This window comes from Siniperca chuatsi, linkage group LG23 (assembly GCF_020085105.1).
Source record: "Siniperca chuatsi isolate FFG_IHB_CAS linkage group LG23, ASM2008510v1, whole genome shotgun sequence".
NCBI classification, from domain to species: domain Eukaryota; kingdom Metazoa; phylum Chordata; class Actinopteri; order Centrarchiformes; family Sinipercidae; genus Siniperca; species Siniperca chuatsi.
The window spans coordinates 12,418,024-12,441,569 of record NC_058064.1 but is presented as its reverse complement, the minus strand read 5'-3'; the positions used below and the strand labels follow the sequence as shown (position 1 = coordinate 12,441,569).

At 40.4% G+C, this 23,546-nt stretch overlaps 1 protein-coding gene across 3 annotated transcripts in view; it reads left to right on the top strand.

Moving 5' to 3' along the window:
- atxn7l1 (ataxin 7-like 1) overlaps positions 1-18,764 on the top strand; it is a 30,190-nt gene extending 11,426 nt beyond the window's left edge. The window contains exons 2-11 of one of the 3 annotated variants that reach the window (XM_044186363.1): positions 1,795-1,906; positions 2,474-2,672; positions 2,779-3,206; positions 6,533-6,615; positions 8,550-8,812; positions 10,432-10,552; positions 11,258-11,379; positions 11,868-12,401; positions 12,923-13,166; positions 14,646-18,764. In XM_044186363.1, the coding sequence (XP_044042298.1) occupies positions 1,891-1,906; positions 2,474-2,672; positions 2,779-3,206; positions 6,533-6,615; positions 8,550-8,812; positions 10,432-10,552; positions 11,258-11,379; positions 11,868-12,401; positions 12,923-13,166; positions 14,646-14,663 (2,028 nt within the window). In that variant the 5' untranslated portion in view covers positions 1,795-1,890 and the 3' untranslated portion in view covers positions 14,664-18,764. Of the gene's footprint in view, positions 1-1,794; positions 1,907-2,473; positions 2,673-2,778; positions 3,207-6,532; positions 6,616-8,549; positions 8,813-10,353; positions 10,553-11,257; positions 11,380-11,867; positions 12,402-12,922; positions 13,167-14,645 lie in introns of all 3 variants that reach the window. The other 2 variants (XM_044186362.1, XM_044186364.1) reach the window with 2 other exon arrangements.
- Positions 18,765-23,546: the final 4,782 nt, after the last annotated feature.

The following is a 23,546-nucleotide window of genomic DNA, read 5'->3' as shown; positions in this document are numbered from 1 at the left end:
TACTACACTCTTTAACTGGGTTGTACAACATTGTGACACAGACTTTATGCAAACACACACACACACACAGAATCTTAACCTTATGCTTCTTACTGAGTAAAGCATGACATCAGCGCTGCTTGGTCACGAGTTTGTTGTACACTAGTCAATCTACTAGCTTGTCAGTTGGGATCGGGGGGTTTACAAGAGTTCTGGACTGGAGAGTTGCTTTCAGGTCCAGGGTTGTTCATTTGGGAACCTTTTCCCCCCCCTCACACTGGGAAGAGGCGCCTTTGCTCTATATCCTGTACTTAGCTGCTCTGATAGTGGCACATGTTTTTGGGGAAATGTTCGTCTGGGTGACAAAGAGGGTGCTCCTCTGACAGCTCAGCGGCTAGCTCTTGGTTCTGTGGTGCGATTTCCTGAGGTTACGAGGGTTGTGCTACCCGGGTGGGACCAGAAGCATTGCCTCGTCAACCGACCTCTACAGTGGCGTGTTGTTGCAAGACATTGCATGGCTGCTTCACAGTCAGGGATATGGCGTCTGGCTTTATGTCTCGCTTGGTGCAACGTCTGTGGATTTACACACTCAGGTTACGTTCAGCTTCAAGCTTGAGAGCATGTAGTTAGGCTGTGGGACCCCCAGGCTGTTGGTGCTCAGTGGCCTGGCCACTTAACTTCTTTTTGCAGTTCAGCAGTTGAGTCTTAGTTGCTGTATGCACAGATTTGGGCCAAGCTGAGAGTACATCATATCCCTAACGGCCTTCGCCTCCAGTGGTTACCAATCTCAAAGCCCTTTAACTGCATGCCCAGCTGGCCTCTTTCGTCAGTCATCAGCCGAGCGACGGGTGCGCTGCTGTTTTTATAGGGCATGCATGCTACCACCTAATTGGGTGGTGAGTGCAAAGATCTGTCTCAGGGTGACGAGACAAAGCCTCGATGGGGTAAACCAATAGCGAAGCCTGTTAGAAGGCTACAAATGTACTCATAGAATTGGAGTTCCATCCAGGTAACTACTGTTTTGTCTGCCTGACCTTTACTGACAGTTACTCTGTCACTGCGTGTGTGTGTGTGTGTGTGTGTGTGTGTGTGTGTGTGTTTGAGTGTAGTTTAGCTTGACCTTGGCATGTACATGTCATAATCTGTCAAGTATTTTAAGGCAGGGCCTGAGAGAAAAATGTTTGTGGACATCTGAGCTTTGTGTATTTGCTGTTATTGTTATTGTGTTGTAGTAGTGTAGTTTTGTTTGTTGATGATTGTGCATGGATGTACGTTATTCATTTGCAACAGTATTTATTCGTGTTTCTAAGGTGAATGTTAATGACACTATTATGTGCTGACTGACAAATAACTACACACTTTTTTCCCTAAATAAACACACTGTAAGTAACTTTTAAATTTAGCAGTTTATATATTGTACTTGAGCTGCTGTCTTTAGGTATATGTCACCATTTCACTGCTCTCTTCATTTTTAGGTTTGCATCTTATCAGCAGACAGGAAATTCAGCTAACTGCAAGGGCCGGTCTCATCCCAAAAATAACTTTTTTACCAAATTATCTATCAGCTAAATCTTGCTAGGTCTCACAGATGTTGGTTATTTACCTCTTGAATCAGCTGGTAGATTAAAATAACTTTGTTTTGAACTGTGAACATAATATAACATAAACTGACATAATTTTAGAGTTCCATATCATTTCAAGTACTGCTCACACCATTGTTAACAATTCAAACTACTGTTTTACTGTCAATGCAGTGTGTTTTCCCCACCTCCTTTTCTGTTTTTATGACATGTTCACCCCTCTGTTTTCATTCAGGTAGCTTGGGTGTAGTTTCCCTGTGAGCCAGTCAGAGAGAGACACAGTCCTGGACCACACCCCTTCATTCCCTCCCCACCCTTCTCCCACAAAGACATGCATAGCAAAAACCGTAAGTGTGAGCTCCTCTCCTCTCGTGCTTTTTTCCCCGACAGCCTTGTGATTTTTTTCCCCCTCTACGTTTCTTTCTGTGTCTCAGCATCCTTTCGCTTGTTTTATTCTGTCAGATCTGGGCCAAAAAGTATTTAGAAATGTTGCTCTTGTTTGAACTTCACATAATAACAGATTGGTGGAGTTCATCACACAAGGACACTTCAGATGGTGTCAGTCAAGTTGCTAATTAAAGAAAAGTACACTTAAGTGATTTGTAAATACTTCATTCTTTATGTGGAAAGGTTCTGGCCCAGATTTGTCTCTCCTGTGTTGCAACACAGCCATCTGGCACCTAAGCAGGGTAAAAAAAACAACAAGTTGGTGTAAATACCACACTGTACTACACTGAGTAGTAGACTGAGGTGCTAATTAGATGCAAATCAGATCCAAAAAAGTACCCACTAGCAATGCATGATCTTGATAGTAGGAGTGTGTCTTGATCTGTTGAGTGTGTTTTTGTGTGTGTCCATCTGTGTGACCTTACACATAAGATCTTTGTCTCTGCTTCTGTCTTGACCTGTTTCAGAGAAGCGCCACGTCTCCCCCGTCCCCTCCAGGAGCCCCCTGGTACCAATGAAGCCCAAAGCACCTGCAGTGTCCCCCTCTGTGGCTCCCAGTCCTGGGGACACACTGGCCTTCAGGGTCCCTAAAGATTACCCTCACTCTCGCTTCAGCAAGGCCCCACTTGCTGTCTACCCACCAAAGGGAGCACGGAACAAGACATGGTGGGCACTTTTTTTTTTAGGAGGTGTTGAAATGCTGCATGCTGCTTTTGCTGCTCCCAAAACATTCAGTTATGCAATGTTTTAACTACGGTCTTCTCCTTTCCAGTATATCCCTTCCAGTCGTAAGCCTGGAGAAGATGCCTTGCCTCAACCGAGCCGATTCGGTGTCACATGTGCGCCTCACTTCCTCTTGCTCCCCATCTCCCTCTTCCATCAAACCTCCGTCCCTCACTCCCCTAGCCTCCCAGCGGTCCAGCGAGAAGCTCACGAACGGTCGCGGCACCAGCGGGCCGTCCACGCCGCGCTCCACCACGTCTCCATCGTCTCTGGACGGGCGGCCCAGTCCGGCACGCTCTCCGCTGGACAGACGGCCGTCGTCTACACCTTCTCCTTCCCTCCTGGACCGGAAACCCTCCCCGTCACCATCCCCTTCTCACCGATCTGGCGCTCTGCCGTCATCGTCGTCGTCGCAGTTGGAGAAGAAGCAGCAAAACGGAACTAAGACTTCCTCCAGGTCGCAGAAAAGACTCTCAGGTCAGTCCTATTTTTTCTGTATTGATCCAGGTGAAGTTCTTATGCATGCACATTTCACAGTCTACACTCATTTAATCTTCAGAGCTTCACAGTGCACCCACAGTCCTCTACTGGAGTCTAAATGTCATTGAAGAAGCGGAGAACATTTAATTATTTAATCATTTTCCTGCCTGCATTTTCATGGCTGGTTTGTGATCTTGATCCATCAACCTATAGGTCAGAAAACAGATTCCTGTGCTGGAAGAGTTAAATATTTCTGGCTTTGCTCCTTAAATTACTCTCATAAGCTTTACACAAGAATTCCTACATACACATGCATATGCTCTCAGAAGCTAACTATTTCTTATCCCTGTATCCTTTGGAAAGCTTCAAGCCTGAATGTTTGGCTGCAGACAGAACAGTGGTGGGGTGAGACCGTGTGATTTGGAAAGGGAGAGACGCCTCCCTATAGTTTTTAATGTCTCTCTCTCTCTCTCTCTCTCTCGCTCTCTCTCTCTCTCTCTCTCTGTTTTCCCTTGCTTTCTCCTTCCATCTGCCACTGTTTTCTGCCTCATTCTAACTATCAAACTTTTTTTCTTTTAAATTAACTGGATGCACAAAAGTTAAGCTAGTGGTCTTCTCGAAGTAAGAGAGGTACAAACATGAATAGCGATAAAGTTAAAAAGGTTTGTGATAGATCCTTCAGGGTCTGGTTGTTGGTCTCATGTCTCTATCAAGCTTTTCCTCTTCCTCCCCTCCTCATTTCTCTCTTCTTTCTCCCCATTTGTGCTGTGTCTCGCTGTGCTCCACGCCTCTGATTTACACCCTCTAATTCACGAGCTCCTGCTGCCAAAAAGCTGCTTGTCTTCATGAGAGATTTCCCCCACCTCCTGTGTGTCTATATTTTTTCATCCTCTCGCTCTCCACCTCCTGCCTCGACCTCCTCGTTTCTCTCTCCCACACTCATACTCTGGCCTAATTTTATTTCTTTCACAGACTCCTGTCTCCTCCTTTCTGTTGGCTTATTATCGCTGTTCATCACTGTCTTGTTTATCACTCATCTTGTTCTGCTTTCTGTGTTGTTTGGTTTCCCTTTCTCATCAGTGTCTTCCTTCAGTCTGTTAACCCCCCCAACTTCCTTTTTTTTTTTAGTTTGTGTGAACTTGTGAGTGAGCATGTGACTTTGTTTATGTCTAAGTGCATGTTTGTTGTTGTACATTTGCCTGTTTGCCTGTCCACCCATGTCACACAGAAAGATTACAGGGATTATAGGAAAGGCCAGCACTAGATTACAGCCCTCTGACAGTAGCACTGTTTAAGATAACCCGCTGACTGGAGGTTGTTGTTGGCTGGGTAGTTTGTGTGGGGCAACAAAGGTCTCTCTGTGTTTCTGTGCAATGTTTTTGCTATTTGTATCAGCATAGAAAATTTGGTTTGAAAAGGCTCCATGACTTAAGTTTCAACATTCACCATTTGACCCAGGATATAAAAAAAATGCAAGTAGTATTAGAAAGTAGCAAGGGGTTAATTTAGAAGGCTTTTATGTATGTAAACAATTTTTAAACTTAATTTTTAACGATTTGTTCACCATTGCTGAGATGAAAGGACTTGGCAACTACTGCACAAGATGCAGCTTTACAACTGAGTCCATTATGGCAAGCAAACAGTAACAATCAACAAGTTTTTTTAACAATGGTCTGGTTTAACCATATTATCTATAACTTTTATTTGAAAGAGAATGACATCAGTTAGATTTGGCGGAGCTACCTCCTGGATCAACTTTGACCTACCGTAGTGCACAGTTTTTGCAGTTTTATGGTTGTGTTATTATGGTCGCTGTTGTTGCTGCCTTATTGGATGTTAGGGAGCAGGTAGACACGAGGCACACATTTTTAAAAAGGGTTTTTTTTTTTTTTACCCAAAAAATGAAACTACTCATTTAATATTAACTAAAATGACAAAAAAAAAGAGTTCCACACAACAGAACTGAACAACTGACTTAGACCTGACTAAATGACAAAGAGGGGGAACATGTATACTGGCTGGCCCAACCTTTATGACACATGACAGGTGGACAAAGCATAATAACTAACACAACCAACAACTCAGTATTAACTAGGAGAACAACAACAATGTTAATATGCTTATGCAAAATCAAACTGTCTTGGTTGTTTGTCCTTATGAAAGTTACCTGTGACTAAGCATAAACCTAAATGAGAAAAAAGGTCAAATAAAAGTGAAAATGTGAGGGTGAGTGGACAAGATATTATCAAATACTACTAAGCAGTCTTTTCTGCTTGTATGAACTGCTGTGTACGACTTTGAAGATGTTTTCATTGTATGCACATTTGGTGACAACTGATGAATTAACCCTTAAAGCCCTCGGAAACTTGGCTTCAAATATAGTATTTCTCTATAACATTGAATATTCATGACTGAATAAGCAACAGTACATTAAAAAAAAACATCTTTAGGTATTATTTATTACATGTTTAACACTCTGCTTCTTTAGGACAGTGCGGATGTGGTTTGATTCGATTTTGATGACTGGTGGTAGTTTAGTTCACTGTCAATCAGATTCAGAACACCATCTTCCAACTGAGCCCTGAACACTTCAAACAAGTGAGAGGAGCACAGAGAAACAAAGAAATACAGAAACCTCTCCTGTAAAAAAAAACAAAACTGTTCCAGCTTTGGCAGAAAATCGTGTGTTGATGTAGGATCCTAATACTCATAGTAAGAAGCTGACTGAGAAAATACGTTGTAAGAATGTTCCATATTAGTCTGCTACTTCTAACACCTGAGGATTTTCATCACAGAAAACATATTTTGCCATAAGAAGGACTCTTTACAGTAAACATCAGAGACTTTGGCTGCAAACTGACACAGTCTTAAAAGTAAAGGCTTACATTTCATCATCAAAGTATATTTTCCCCTCAGATTCTACTCATTAAAGCAGGAGAGAGTTTCCTGGGCTGTCAGGCTACCAGTTCGTCCTGTCAAGAACGGTTTGTCACAGCATGCGGGATCTGTACAATTTATCTGTTTTTAAACTGGAAGCATTGCTAGTAATGTCACTCTGAATAGTTCTGTTAGACTACAGTAGCCTTAGACGACAACTGAATGAATGAATGAACAAAGGAATATGTGAATAGACAAATGTCAGTGAGTGCCGTCTCAAAAGAGACAAATAAATGCACTCGTGGTACTGTAAGGCTCCCATTCCCAGAAAATGTGATTTGATACTTGAAGGAGGGAAGGAAGAAATTACTAAATGATGGCTTTTAGTACCAGTCTAATGTGTGTGTGTGTGTGTGTGTGTGTGTGTGTGTTTACATGTTTTACAGGGCGAGTGTTTGATCCTAACAAGCACTGTGGAGTCCAGGACCCTGAGACTAAACGACCCTGCACGCGGTCTCTCACCTGCAAGGTAACTCAAATACGCACACAGACATTCTCTCTGCCTCTGTGTAATTTCTGTGGAGACGATGATAGTTTCTGACCCATCTTCCTGCTTCCTGTCTAAGGCAGTCTGACCAGGAAAGCAGCTTTGTTTGTTTATGAGGGTAATAATATTGAAGGGTGTACTAACACCACTACTGTAGGACTCCAACCACAGCATGACCCTGTCTGCCGCCCTGTATGCATCTGATACATCTGCACTTCCCATTTCTCAGTTAATGCGGGGTACCAGTGCTGAAGCATTATAGGGCCTACACTTCCCTTGATGAGGTAATTATAGATGTTGGATAAGTCTACAACATCTTTCAGCAGTAAATGCTATTTTACTGCCCTTTAATTACTTCTAGCAAGCTTTACAAATCACTTCGAACTGGTTATTAAGTACTTAAAGATGTATCAGGCTGGCATGTAGATTTTATTTAGAGTTGTTGGTGAGAATAATCATGTCTATCGGTTTTCTTTTTTACAAATCTCATTGTAGGGATGGGGCGACATATGATTTTATTGCAGATTGGGTTAAAAAACACTCAAGATAAGTTGATAGTGGTGAATTTCCATTATCGGGATAATCATGAATCGGGATAACCGTGAATATCCTCACGAGTGACTTAAAAAAGCTGTCTAGCTCGTTTACGTACAGTCCTATATGGATTTCCTGATTTATTTTGAAATGCCAAGGTTCGGCACGTCTCACTCTCTAGGCCACAAGGCTAGCAGTCCTGTTTGATGACAGAAAAGTGCCATAGTGTTGTTAGCATCTTAACAAGCTCTGGAACCTGTAGGAGGAACCAAAAACTACATGTTTCACTGAAGTTTCATGACCACTGATGCTCAGTGATGATACATGTAAAGTTCGTTATGGGTTTTAAATGAGAGAATAAAATAAAAACAGGAGTTACGCAATTGTTCTTCCAGTTTATGTTGTCTTCGTCCTCACTCAAAATGTGTGCAGCAGAGACCGAGATATCCTTATTCTTAGTGTTTTTAGTCAAGCTTAAAAAACACTGGATTCCTACAATTCCCATAATGCAATTGAATAGCTTCTTTCATTAGATCCTCCCTGCTTGGTAAACGCCCACGTCTTAGAAACTCCACACCTCCAGTTTGTAACTCGGGCTTTCTGTTATTAATTTGTTGTCTCCAAGCCCAAGCTGAGGTAACCCTGATGACATCACTGTGGCGTCATCAGGGTTGTCCTCTCAGATTTTAGAAAGCTTCTTCAGAGCCACAGAAAACATTAAACAAATGCTTTCATAGGCTGAGTAGTACTCCTCATGATGAGTAAACCGAACCTTGTGTAAAATGGGTGAAGTGCGCCTTTTAAATTGGTGACTTATCACATTGTTATTTAGCAGTCATGCTATTTATGAGTATATAAGATGCACCTTCCAGGCCTTAAAGCATTTGAAGAGGTCCCTCCCCTCAATATGTCCTTTTGAGTGAGTACAGGAAACATTTTTCCTTCCACAAGCCATACTACCCATTCAAGCCAGTGTTTCACCAGCCTCACACACACATTTTTTAGAGGACTATTGGAAAACCAAATGTTTGATGACTGGTTACCTTCCAAAGTAGTTGGAAGGGTAGACAAGCTCACCATGCACTGGCAATATTTACCTGTGTTAGTCTGGTGTGACGTGAGCAGCAGCATGGTGCAGTGATTATGGAAACTTTCCTGAAACCAGAGAGCCATGATTCAAGCCCCTGTGAGTGCAGCCATCAGCCCTGCTGAAGTATGTTTGAGCTACACTCTGAATTCTTCACAGATCAATACTTTCATTAACAAAGTCATTCTGGAAATAACCTAATATCTCTTAACACTTGGTGCTTATTAGCTCACAGAAAGACAAGTATGAAATTGCTATTAACCTTTTTTTCTGCATTTTAATTTGGCTGCTACAGACTCACTCTTTAACCCACCGCCGAGCCGTCCCCGGCCGAAGGAAACATTTCGACATCCTCCTGGCCGAACACAAGGGGCGGGCGAAGGTGAAGGAGGGAGTGAAGGAGAAGGAGAAAGACAGGGATGGAATGCAGGGAGGGAAGGAAGGCAGCAACCAGAGTATCACGTCACAAGAGACCGCATATCCCAGCAAGCCTCACTGCCCAAATGGACGACCCCTGTCCACGCTGAAGCTACGGCTGGCAAATGCACACATACCCAGGTAGGACAGTGGACACCCACACACACAGCATTAACTCTGCATGTGTATGCGTAAGCAAAGAAAGGTGATAACAAAATTTAATCTTTTAAGTAGCTGAATAGCTACCTTTTTAAAAATTCCAGTAGGTCATTTCAAGTGGTGTAATTTCAAAACCCGGATTTTTCTCTCCTAATTTTAGCTTCACAAATTCAGTTAATTCGAGTGTCCAATATTCAAAAGTTCAAGAGTACAAAAGTTCAAGTTGTAATTTATCGGATCTAAAAATGTATATCTAGTCCAAAAATCAGGTTGCTCAAATTGGATTGGTGAAATAAAGACACCAAAATTCAAGATAAAAAATTCAAACCTGAACATCCAGGCTACCAAGGATTGATCAGATCTCTGTTCAATCAGGTTATGTTCTATCAGTCACATGATCCAAGTGTCTAATCTTTCTAAAATACAAGGGGAAGAAGTATCCTTGGTGCCCAGATGTTTTGTTTGCAAAACTTTTATTTAACCTTAATAACCTCAATATTAGTAATTAGATTTCACACTTACATTTAGTTGCTTTCAAGATTCAAAATAATATGACTATTGTTTGCTTCCTTATATGTTGCCTATATTTATTTCAAGTAACCCAAATTTAAGTTCAGAGAGTCGAATCAGTCTTTAAAATGAAGATTATTATCTAACAAAATATTTCTTAATATGAAGTCAAAACATGTAATAGTAGACTATGCAGTTTTCCAACTGTATTTTTGTTTTTTGAAAAGCAGCACTTTTTTTATTAATTAATTTATTTACAAGCATTATTTACGTTCAGTTATTTATTCTGAACACCTTTGCACATCATTTAAGACTTTTTCAGCAATGTATCTTTACTTTTTCTTAAATATCACTTTTAATCACATTACTGGAGTTTAACTGTACTGGGCCCAGACAGATGCATGGGAAATCCTTGTCTGTTCATGTTTTTTCCACCAGGGGATGCTGTAAACAAGAGCGCTAGTAGGGAGAAACAATGGTAAAAGAATAGCAAGTCTGCCATGCCCTGCAAGAAACTCATTTCCTCTTTATGCTTACAAGATGATCCTCTGTTTTGAAAAAGGAAGTTATTTGGGGTTTTGTCACTGTAGCAAACATGTTGGTGTAGATATGACATGAGCTTTTGTGTTTATCTGTTAAGACTTTTCTGTCATTCTGTCTTTTTCTTTTGTTTTCTCCCTTCTCTTCCACTCTGTCCCTTAATCTTGCTTTCTTCCCCTTTCTCTTTTCTTTCATTCTTTTCCTCTTCATTTATTTTTCCTCTGCCATTCTTCTCCCTCTTCCCCATTACTCTTCTGGGTTTTTTTTTCTAACACACACTCTCACTCTTTCACTTCATCTCTGTTTAACACCCTCTCCCTTCTCTCTCCCAATCTCTTCTTTGCTTCTCCATACTACAAACTTTTCTCATGTTCTCTCCCTTCCTCTTCTCCTCATTTCCCTTTGTCTCCCCCTCCACTTCTGTCTCTTTCCCCTTCATTCACCTCTCTCTATTTCTAACATGTCCACCCAAGGGCTCCAGGCTCCAACATCTCCACCTCCAGTCCTCTGCCCCTAGTGCCAGCCCCTAACCCAGAGCCGTCTCCCCACAGTTGGGTGACGGCAGCAGGAGATGGCAGTCGACTTTCCAGTGACGAAGGAGATGCAGAGACTCCAGAGGAAACTGACAGACCTGCCTTTCACTACTCCAATCACCACCCACAGCCTTTAGGGGTAAATACTTTGACTACTAATGCTGCACTAACAGACATTTTTATGGCCCATAACCCTGGGGTATTAAATACCCATTCACACAAGTTAGAGGCAACATTTTCCATTTTTACCCTGCAGGTAAAAATATAATATGCCATTTAGAGGAATTATGCAACAAAAAAAAGAGGTAAGGGTTGTCACTAAACCAGAGACATTAAAAGTTTGAGCTGCCTACTCTCATAAGCCGGATAGTCAGGTCTTCTGTTAGAAACTAAAAACAGGCATTGATTTGGTAATAATGTAGAGATGTTCGGGTTTAAAGCTTTTTTTTAAATCTCTGAACTTGTTAAGTTCTTGAGTATATTTTAGTTTTGCTTGTGTTAGATCATCTTTCATATCAGTCTTAATTTGGTATTTTTCCATCTGCTCTCTCTTTCAATCTATCTCTCCGTTTCTGTCATTTGATGCCTCTTTCACTCCACATCTTGCTCTGTCTACCCACCTTTTACTAACTCCCTGTTTCTGTCTCTGTTTCTGTTTTTTTCTTTGTTTTTCTCTGCACCCTCTTCATTCATCTGCCTACATTTTTCTCTTTTACCACTCTGTGTATCTATCTCACGTGTCTTCTCTTCTTCTACCTTTTCCCATCAACATCTCTCTCCATGCTTCAACTTACTTCCATACTGTCCCAATCCCTTTGACCCTCCCTCTTCTTTTTCCCTCCAGTTTTGCATATTCAACAGCAGGCTGATGGGACGGGGCCACTATGTGTTCGACAGGCGATGGGACAGGATGCGGCTGGCCCTCCAGAACATGGTGGAGAAACACCTCAACGCACAGATGTGGAGGTGAGTGTGCACGAACGTACACTCTGGGTAAATTGTTTTTACATAGAACTTTTTCACATAATCAATGTGTAAATGCACATAACACACATGAAATCTATTTCCAAGCTCCTGTATACACACAGGAGTGACTGTGTGAACCTTTGTGTTTTGATTTCACCAGGAAACACCTACAAACCAAACATTCAGCCTGTTTTATGTGGGGAAAGCAGAGAGAACAATACAAATACAAAAAGAGAAAAAGATGATAGATCATGAATGTGTTAAAATTAAAAGATTAAATAAAGAATAAGTGAGTAGCAACAGTAGTGAAAAGGTTAAAGATGCAGGATTGGCAGAAGAAAATCATGCTAAATATCCCAAATTATGTAAACACAGAAAACCATTGTTCAGGAAAACACAACATATTGATTAGTACTTAAAGATTAGTACTCTGAATCTATATGAACAATGAAGCATTTCTCATTTAAAAGATCATCTTCCTGTTTCAGGAAGGTGCCTCTGGCTGCTGAGAGCCTACTCTCCTCCTCTGGTACCTCCCCGGTTACTTCACAACAGACTCCCTCTCCCACCTACGCCACTTCTCCTCTCCTCTTCTCCCCCTCCAACTCCCTCTCCTACACTGCCACATATTCTCAGTCTGCATCCATGGCTGGGGTGTTCAGCATTCGAGACGCTGCACAGCCAGTCGCCCCAGTTTCCGCACTGGGTAAAGCCCGTAACGGCACACATAAAGCCAGCCGCCCATCCAAAGACATGGAGGACTCTGTAGTGGGATCTAAGAAGAGAAAAAACTCTTCCTACTCCTCCCCATCCTTTTCTTCTTCTTCCTTGTTTTCGACTGTGGATAATCACAAGAGGAACGGCAGCAGTTATCATTCAGCATTACAAGGTTCAGGAGGGACAGCAGCAACAACCCCAGCCAGGAAAAAGGGACTTGGGCGTGGGGGAAGCGCTCTTTGGAGCGGTGGAGAGGACTGGCTATCTAGAGCCGATGGGTTTCGAAGCCACAACTCACAGAACAGGTGGGTACTGGGCTGTTTAAAGTTAAGACAGTCATAGAAATTCATGTGATCAGCCTCAGATCTTCAAAAACTTGTTAAAAGTGTGATTTTGATCTTTGTTTGCAGGATTGAATGACAGGATTTATAAAAAGATAGAAGTACCTCTATACAAGAGCATTGGCTAAATGTGTTCAACATAATGACCTCAAATAAAACGCTATTATCTTTATTGGTCTAATAAAGGACATTTTGATTGTAGCCAGGGCTAGAAACAACACAATACAGGCTCAGCTCAGCACGACATAGTACAGTATGTAGAGAAACACTTGAGAGGGTGATTTATTAAAAGTAGAGCAGTGTGTAAACAGAGAGGACAGTGCCAGCAGTGCTGAGGCTGTGATGACAGGTGCTTGGCTTTACTCTAAAATATACAGCACTGTAAAATCTGCTGTGATGAATTTATATCAGTCCAAATAGATCCTACTGTACAGTTTACTACTTGTCATTAATGCCAATTTTCCTCCTCTTCTGGTCCTCTCCAGTCGGGAACTTGGCGCGACCAGTATACCCCACTCACCCAACGGGGAGCCTGCCTCCACCCCCCATCAGCCCCTAGCTCCCCCCTCCGGACCCTTGGCTTATGGGGGGGGAGCAGAGGGGAGGAAGAGGAGGAGTCCCAGCTCTTACAGAGGAAAGGCCAGCAAGCTGAGCAGGCCGAGCGGGTTGGAGAGCCTCTCTGGGAATGGGAGCGACAGCGGGGGGATACTGGCCGAGTCCCAGAGACAGGTAGGTGTCACATACAGGCTGTCTCTTTATTATCCACTACTAAGAATATCTCTGAGTATAATTTGGTGTGCTCAATTCTGAATTGTCAAACCAACCTTACAGTCAACTGAGAGTCTATTTGTACACCACCTTCACATCCATTGCTTGGAAGAAGTTAAAAATATTTTCTTAACTCAATATCCTCTTACTACATCTAACCACATATAATGATCTTCATCAGGGGATGGAGTTTGCCCAGCTGTCATGGAGATAGCTCAGTTGTCATCTCATGACTTAAGAATGGAACTCTGGCAACGTGATAACAAGTGGTCCTTAAACAGAGACACAGGTTACGATGATAAAAATTGAGCAAACTCTGTCCGTTAAAGAAGACCATAAGATGTGGTTGAAAGCTTTGGAAAAAGATAGTAAGCTGACCTTTTTTGTCAAGCCACTATTTCCAAGGACAAGAATGAACATTCATACATGTTATTCCAGTGGTTCCTGAGGGTAAACAGCAAGGACCATACATTGCTGAGACTAGGAGAGCCAGCATTTTTATCCATGCTAACAGCAGCACGCTCCATGGATGGCAAGGTCTGTCGGTCGAGACTGAAATATCTTAACAACTATTGGATGCATCGTTATGCAATTTGGTTCATACATTCATGGTCCTCAGAAGATGAATCCTACTGACTTTGGTGATCCTCTGACTTCTCTAGTGCCACCATCAAGTAAAAATTTTAAACTGTCCAATACTTTGGTTTATGACCAAATATTAATGACATTCCCATCAGCCTCAGCTGTACTTGTGTTTTGTGCTAATTAGCAAATGTTAGCATGCTAACACACTAAACTAAGATGGTGAACATGGTAAACATAATACCTGCTAAACATCGGGATGTTAACATTGTCATTGTGAGCATGTTAGTATGCTGACATTTACACTTAGCTCAAACCTGCTAGCGTGGCTGTAGGCTCTTAGCTTTGGTAAACTGTCTGCAGTCTCGCTTATAACAGATATAATGATAAAATCACAGAGCTACAAAAAAAATACTAGTATTAGTGTCAGTTTTCTTAGTAAACCAAACCATCATTAATTTTCTGTTACTGAAATCTAAAACCAAAAAGGCAAAGCTAATCACAATCATATGAAATAATACATCACTGCTGTGAACAAACAAATTCACATGCATTAGGGCTGTTACTTTCTCAAGAAATCAAGCTGTAATGAATGAGAACTTACTTGATTTTACACAGGTGACCTCTAACATTTGTTGCTGTGGTAATGTTACCATAAGCCAGTTGCATTTTACAAAGTCGCAAACAGCCTTTCATTTATTCACAGTTTTGGTAGGAAAAGGCAGTTTTAAAGGCATGTAAAATTTTTGGGCCACTGCCAAGTTTTATGTAGCAGTTTCTTTACACACAGTAAACCCATCACTGAACCAATAATAAATGAAAGCCTGTTAATAAGTCTCTGTCTTCCTCTCCCTGCAGGCCAAGTTGCATCACTGACAGAAACCAATTTCATGGACTGAATGTTGGGCAGCTGTGCAGGCCACTACCGTTTGTGACCTTTGACCTCACTGCTCTTCCACTGAGAGCACCAATCAGACTGCTTCATCTCGGCGATGTCACCCATATTTACCCAATGACAGTTCAGTTCACTCACTGTGACATCGGGGCTCTGGAGTCTCTACCCACAGTTAGCTGGCAGTCACTGCCACTGTCCACCTTCTTGTTGTGGAGCATTTTGATGAAAAGCTGCCGTGCACCACTGTGGTCGCGGTCTTTTTCAGAACAAGACAGTGGAATCCAGAAACTCATCCTCTGAAAAGGGAATTTGCCTCACATAGTTTTCAAGGCATTGTCAATAATACCACCACTGTACAATTTTTGGGGAGACATTTTTTTTTTTTACAATCAGTTTATTTTCTGGTTGTTCTAAACATTTTCCTGGTTGCTGTGCCCGGTCAGTTGACAAGGAAAGAGATTGTGATTGTGTATGGGAGTTAGATGGTTGAAGGACCTACTGACACGACTACTATAGGACTCAGCCTTCGGCTATGCCACCTCAACTCAACGCCCCTTTTTCTGTCTTTCTCTTGATTTTAGCTTTTCCTCCTCAAAGAGGGACGAGACAACAGCAGTTGTAGTTGGGTTTTATCCAGCCTTTTCTCCTCTTTAAACCTCTTCCTTTTTCTTTATTTCTCTCCATCTTTCTTTACTACTCTTTATATCAAAAAACTTTGTCAACATTTCTACAATTCTCTTTTTTTCCTTTCTCCCCCTCTCTCCCTGTCCATCCCAGCATGCCCGTGTTCAAAGTGCACTTACTGCCCTCGCTTCCCCTTGCCTTCCCTCTTCACTGACTCCAGAGCAGTCTCCAGCAGTGCCACACGAGGACCTGTTCACACAAGGGAAGAAAAAATGTCTGTGTTACCAATGCCGCCACGTCAATGCATTGTATTTCAATATAGGAAGAAAACTGATTTAATTGAAGATTGTTTGTTTTTCTTTGTTCTGGTTTTAAATGTTGCAAGAAACACAAACTCCTGTCTGTGTGTCAGGACTTGCATCCAAAAAGGAATTATTACTACGGAGTTGGATCTTTATTTTGTATAATAATTTATCATTCTTAAATGATGTTTGTTTTCTAACTGACCATCGAGGTTTGAGCTAACAGACTTTTTGAGCAAAAAATTATTTTTATGGCATTTTGAAGAAATGTTGAAAGTATTATGATAGTTCATATTGTTGAAAATGTGTACATATCTGTTGTTATTTTTGTATTTATTAATAAGTGTCCCCTTTTACTAAATATGAGCTAAAGAGAGGGAGTATTTTTGCCCACCTACCTTGGTCTGTGTTTAATAATATTGATGAGATTGGCCTGGTTTCTCAAAATCTTCAAGAATTTGTTCATTAGCAAGTTTGTTTTTTAATTAATACCAATTAATACTCAAACACAGCCAAATATGACTGTGACTGCTGTGTATGTCATTTCCATCTCAACAACAACCTGTTGTCAATTCTAAAAATTGTTTTATTCAGGCCTGTTCTAATAGCTAATAGTTAAGAGTAACTAATTATGTTGCCTGACAAAAAATATCTTAACTCAAAGTATACTCGCATAGCTTTCAACCGCATCTGACCATACAATTCCATAAAATTTACTAATTGTTAACAGTATGTACTTTTTACTAATCATTATTGCATACTGTTTTTTGCAGTTAATATACGCAAATTTAACTGTTTTATACAGGAAATGATACAATATATGCACCGACAGATGTCAGTCAACTTGCAACTTTGGAAAGCTACTGCCAGTTAATATTACAAATTACAAGGAGAAAGCTAAATATTATTTCCAAACATTTTATAGTGAATTTTTTTGTTTTCCTAGATCTTTCTGGAGCTGTATCGCCGCTGCCTGCGCATTTTTCTTTTTTTTTCTTTCTTTTTTTTTTGCAACAATGAGCAGCTCCATTTCCTCTGTGGCAACGTACAAAGGTCCATCAAGCGCACACTCAAAAAATTATTTTTGTATTTTCCTGCTGACTTTTTTTAAGTAAGTCTACTCGATGTGGTCACTTTTCCAGTGTGAGCACTACATACTCAAAACTTGCATAGAATTAGTATGCAGTTTGATATTGGGACCGAGTTACAGCCTTCATCAGCAGATGGAGTTTACTCAGTTGCCATGGAGATGGTTCATGTGTCATCACGTGACCAAAATACTTTAGTGAAACCTCATTCATCGCTTTTGTCAAGACTTCAACCTCTTTAGATCTTGTCGAGATGATGGTCTAAAATGTCAGTTAACGGTCATGTTTCTATACTAGTATTTCTCTTCACATTTCTATTAGCTCTCTGCGCCACCACACAATTTGTATCTGGTTAATGAATAAAGGTTGATTTTGTGAAACCAGGCCCTGGTTAGTATTTTCATACAAAGGGCCCCACATTCCTGTTTGCCTGTGGTTCCACCCTTTTTCATACTTCTTCCAGTGTTCAAAACTATAGTTATATTTTTTAAACTGTTTTTATCTTCCAGGACCGATTGGTCTAGTTGTGTATGTAAAATCAAAGCCAGGTCAAAATGCCTTCACGTACTTCTCAGCTGCACCCCTCACGCTTGGTACCATTTCTCTTCTCTGGTGGTTCAGTAGCTCACTGCACTGAAAATGCAGCACAGCCATTCCTGTCAGCCTTTAAAATATGTACAAGATGCATACATACAACATCAGGTGCACAAAACAAGTGCCGATTTTAAAGGGGAAATCCATGATTAACAAATTCAATCTCGTGCATTTTTTTTAGCAGCAGCAGTATGTCCAAAGTAACACAAACATGGTTAAATTTAATGAGGATGTCATATTGTGTAGGTGCAAGAAAAATTTTAAATTCAGGAAATGTGTGGTGATTTCCTTGCCGTGCCATAATATGTCAAAAAACAAGTGGTAAAAACCTTCAAAATGTCTGAAACCCTGTCTATTCATCCAGTGTTGCTGAGGAAGCTAAAGTAACTGAAAGCATTTTGATTTGCTTGATAGCAGCGTGAAGCTGTGAGCGATGCTCCCACCTGGTACTTGCCAACTGCTTCAGTGGAAATAAATTCTAGGATTCATTTGTTTTTTGGGGGGGTTTATGTTTGTTTGTTTGTTTGTTTGTTTGTTTTTTTTGTCTCAAAAGCATCTGAGCACTAATGATGAATGAACTGTACATAATCAGTTGTATTTGTGTTATGTTTTCCCCAAGTGCTTCCCATGATGACACTTTATTCATCAGTGTGTGAGATCGTCTAACAGCTCTTAGATTCATTTAGTGATACGGGCTCAGTGGTGACACATGGTTTATCAGTTAACTGGTTAACATGCCTACAATTACATTATTTACAAATCTTTTTTTCACAATTTTCTCTGTTTAATGCAACATACCAGCAGATGTACTAGTATATAGATGTCTTAATGGCTGAAAACCATGGTTTAAGTGGGAATCTATGTTTAGGCATCAAGATTTTTTTCCCTCAGTATCTTCTCACGTTTATCTACAGATGAAAGATGATGATCTTAGTGCTAAGATGTTATGAAATGCCACCCTGACTTACTGTTTACAGTAATAGAAATGGGAAGTTACAATCTGTTGCAGCTGAAATTAAGACAAAGCTCATGGATGTTGATTTCAGAGCAGTTGTATATTGTCTTGAAGTTTATGGAGGTATTAACAGTTTTTTAAAACCCTCCCCCTTCCTTTTTTGCACTTTGTCATAATGCCCAGATCTTTAATCAACTTCTATTTATGTAAATATTTGAGATATAAAAAAGAATCTATCTATATATTTGTAAAGGTGTTTCTGGCAACTACAGTAAAAGAAGATGAGTATATTCTTGGTGAGTTGGCCCCTAAACCAGCGCACTGTTGTTGCTGATCCAAATTGTGGTGAATGTTGAATGTCTGAAAAATGCCTTGCAAGAGTTGTAAGGCTTTATTCACTCTCACTGCTGTTGGATCAGAAAATGGATTTCCCATCAAAACAACTGAACACTTGCTGTAAAAGAAAAAGGAAAAAAAAAAAGGTCTTATATCCAAGCTTTTATTAAATGATTGAAAGTGGATGTTGTGTGATTTGTAAATCAAAGATGCAGCTTTTGAAATGGAAGGAAAGTCCCATTGATGATGAATGTCTGTTTGTTTTGCATATTTTAATTGTCATTATTGCAGCTATCTGTTGAATGTTTTTTTTTAAATGATGTTTTTGTGTTGCTGGAAAGGAGCAAAGAAGTCTTCTGTGGCTGTCAGTGTTTCACAAAGGAGCTTCAATTATATATTTTGTGCTTACACTTTACCAGATGCATCTGTAATTGCCATTTTCATGAGTGAAAACACTGAACTGTGCTGAGGCCTGTCTGCTTCCATGCCGAAATCTGAGAATACTAGTGACTTTTGTTTTGAGGATTTTTTCCTAGCATCCTGGCTCCAGTGATGGGGATGCTGCTCAGTCAGTCCACTACTTTGAGATATTTCAGTCTGGACCAGTCACTATTGGATGAAGTGCTATCAGCATGTTGACGTTTTGGGCGTTTTGTGAAATGTCTTTGCAACTATTGGACATACAACTTGGTACAGATATTCACGGTCCCCAGAGGATCAATCCTAATAACTTTGGTGATCCCCTGATTTTTCATGCAGCACCATCATCTGGTAAAAATTAACATTTGGCCAATACTGTTTATGGCCTTAAACCTTTAAAAGTAACGACATTCCCATCAGCCTCAGCTGTACAAATGAATAGCAAATGTTAGCATGCTAACACACTAAACTAAGATGGTGAACATGGTAAACACAGACTGTATATACAGTATATGGTTAAACATTATACCTGCTAAACATAAGCATGTTAGCATGTGGACATTAGCCTTTAGGTCAAAGTGCTGCTACGTACAACCTCACAAAGACAATAGCCGCAGCCGACATTTAGTCGTGTTTTCTTTTTAATCCATTGCTTATGATAAAACAGTTATCACATAAATTAAAGTGACTTGCAGCACCATTCAGACCCTTTCAAAGCTTTCCATTTCTACTAATCAATGTCAGGTTGTGTTGGACAACACATGCAGTATACAGTATTGAATTAAAACATGGCATGTTGTTATTAACTTGTGTTTCGGTGTAATCTAAGTAGATCTTTCCTAATTTACTCTGAAGTTTCTTCTCCACGGCAGGATGACTTGCCAGGTTATGAGGCTGATAATACAAAAGCACTATTTGTTCTCTTGACACTATAGCTCAGCAGGCAAATCACCTCTGTCTGCAAGGAAATGGAATGAAAAACACATTTTATGGAGCACATAATTAAGTGCATAACAAGTTATCTTTGGGGAGTCCCTCTTGGTGCTTGTAGTAGGAGCTAAGCTAATTCTTTATTCCACCCCTTATCAACCGTTAGAAATTCAGTCTTTTAATCACAGTTCAACATCTTGGAGCATGATGTTGAATCCCAGACCAGACCCCATTGGTGATGTAGCCGTCCCTTGATCTCCAAGGAAGATGGTGAGAGAATTTCCCTTCCGGTGGTTGACAACCCTTTCATGATGCAGCTTCAACATAGACAAAATCGTCTTTCATAATGTTCATCTGTAAGATAGATAACATGGGAACCCATGATAAAGCATTGTCATGTTCTGAGGTGCCATTTTACTGCCTTTCTCTCTTTATAGCAGAGATTTTATGTTGTTATTGCTTACAGTGGAAAGCAGGCTACTGAGATGTCTCTGCTCTGGCCAGTCATTCAACAAAATCCCCACTCAGCCTGAGAGGACACTGTCAGACATTTGCTCAGCGCTGAGCATTTGCCCTCCTGTGCTATTTTTTTTTTTTTTTTTTTTTTAAACTTGTCCTTACCTGTGAAGCTTTATGAAAATGTAAAAAATGCATTTTTTGCTATGACACTAAGCAACACATTCCTTCTGTTCATCTTCATTTACAGACTGTGCCAAAGTAACGTGGTAAACTCAAAGAATGTCCCTCTTCTGTCAGTGCACACAATCAATTTGGTATCCAGTTTTTGTTTTGTTTTTTACAGTTTTGCGGCATCCAGTCTGTATCATCATCCCTGGAAGGATGAAGATCAGTTATTGCACATTAAACCATATTAATGTACAGCAAAATAAAGAAAACGATGTATTCTAGTAATGTGATTTTATATCTGGGGATTCGAAAACCCAGATTCCTTGACACCAAACATATATTTATTATTTCTTTTATCTTTTTACCAACATTTTGCCAACAGTGATGACTGACAATTGCCTTCTGTTAAGCCCTTGCAAGTGCTTCTTGCCACTGTTGTGTAGAACAGCTAATTTGTCCTCAAGTCTGAGTCAGATGTGACTGTAGACCCCCAGAGAGTGGTGACTAGCGGCAGAGTTAAAAAAAAAAACAGAACAAAAAAAGAAACACGATGACCATGGAGAGATTGCAGCTAACCACAAAAAGATGGGAAAATACTTCTCCCACATTCCCACATTTAAGTACTATACTGTCTGTGATAAACCTTAAAGCAATACTATTAAACTTTTGCTGAACAGTGTCCTCTGTATCCACAAGGAGACATTATGGGATAATGGTAAATGGTAAAACATAGTGTAACAGTTCCACAAATAGAGGGGTCAGTGAACTGACTCATTTAATATTGATTAAACAACGTCTACCTTAAGTTTACTATCGCTCGCTAATGTTAGCAGCTGTAAGCTAGTGGTCATACCAGACCAAGTAGGGCTGCAACAGCGAAAGCTCTGTAAACTTTTCATATCAAAGTGGCAGATTGTGTTATTCCTTCTTTCAAAAGTTACATAGTCTCTTTAAATTTCCTTCTAAAAATGTGATTTTCAAAACATCTGTAGAAAGTTGTTTAGAGCAACCCCTGACCCCAAATCCCTGAGTCTGCTGTTCAGGGATCTGTCAGATATACAGTCTATCCTGATTCAAAAGATCAGAATATTGTAACCCTGATGATTCAGGATGATTTGTCGGCTTTTGATTATACGGTTGCTTAATGGCAGAAGCCTCCTTGGGGCTGTTACCTGGATAACTTTGCTGAGAACCAAACTAGTCTTTTTACACTAGTCCATGTTCCAGGTTTTACTCAGAAAAGTTATCCTCATAACTCAGTAGACTGTCTTGGAACAGGCCCAATAGATGGGTGTAATGATTATAGTCTCTCCTCAACCCAAATGTTGATGTTTTTCTCTGGTTTTTGAGAGTTTAGGCTGGGGATCGTGTGAAAAATGTCAATAGTAGGCTACAAACTATAAGCCATTTGATTGATATTACAGTAACAGCAAGTCAAATTGTCCTTAAGGTCCTGTAGTTTGAATGAGAGACACCCATTTGGCCTTTTTCATGGTAATTATCTGAGAAAAGGTGATGGCATGTGACAAAGGTCAGAAAGAAGGAGAATCTCATTTGGCAGGGAGGGAAGAAAAGTTCTAACACACATGAAAACATGAATGCAAACTCACAACACTGCATGGTCATGGTTGGTGCCTCAATGTGTAGCTCCACAGATGGAGTTTATAAGAGTTTTTCCACAAAAGGAGCTGCTGCATTATTTTTTTTTATGATCACTGTTCTGCACTCCAAATATCATTTTTCTTTTAAGAGGAAAGATTGGGCCTAAAACATACTGTGTGTATTGTATCCTGTTACTATTATGTTAGGCAGTTTTAGGACATTTTTAAAGAGGTTGTGTATGTGGAAAGTCTGAAATACTGAGACCTGTGTAAAAAACCCCAAAATGCTTTGGCAAACATATTAAACAGCACTGAAGCAGTGGCTGTAGTTACATGTACAGATGGCTCTACTACCATATATTACCGCTCTCTAGACAAATCGCTACATCCAATTAGATTTATTTGAGCATGACATCCAGCTGGCATTTTCTACCCGCTGCTTTCCTCTGTGCTTTTTACATTAATGGACTGAAATGACAGAAAAACACATTCCCAACAACATTGACACCTTGTGGTCAGTTACCTAACCTCACGCGACCCCAAATCTCATCAGCCACATATGAGATCAAAAGCACTCAAGAAGAAATGCAATCCAGAACAAATGATGTTAACCTCAAAGTGAGGAACTGCTCTTATTTAGTCGTCATTTATTCAGATACTGGGACGAACACACATTACTGCACAGGTTGTCTGCCGAATTCATAATCACAGCAGCTACCAACACGACTTCCACAGATGTCAGATACTCACACATCCAAGGAAATAAATGCAAAGAAAATAGACTTTAATTTGAGCACAAATCTGATTACATTGAATGTTTGGGGATTTGGTCATAATAGTTGCTCCTATTGGAAAGCCTAATAGGGAAAAACAAAAGATTTGATCAGTCTAATGTGGTCATCTTGTTTGTCTTGTGGATGTCACTGGAATCAAGTTGTACCCTAATCTCCAGCATCTTCACCAGTCCCTCCAAACCAGGCCCACTTGTAGCCCATGGTATAATTATAAACAGGCCATTTAAATTACCAGCGTAAACTAATTATTTTTCATGCACAAAAAGTGTCCAAACATGTCACTATGTGGTGTGATAAATGCAGCCTGCATGTAATTGAGAAGATAAAAGCTCTCAGCTCCATTCGGCAACGTCCATGAATGCCGAGGAGTTTCTCCCCCCATTGCAAACAGCATTCTTATGATAATGGAATAATGCTGGTGCTTTAGTTAATTGTGTATAGGCGATAGTGGTGGGCACCTTTTGTTGAGAGCGCTCATGAGCCTAAAGGAAAGAGCTGGCAGGGATTATAACTCTTATAGAACTTCTCAAATTCCCCCAACGACCACACTTTGTACCTACTTTGCATTCAATGAGTTGAGTGTTTTTCTTTAT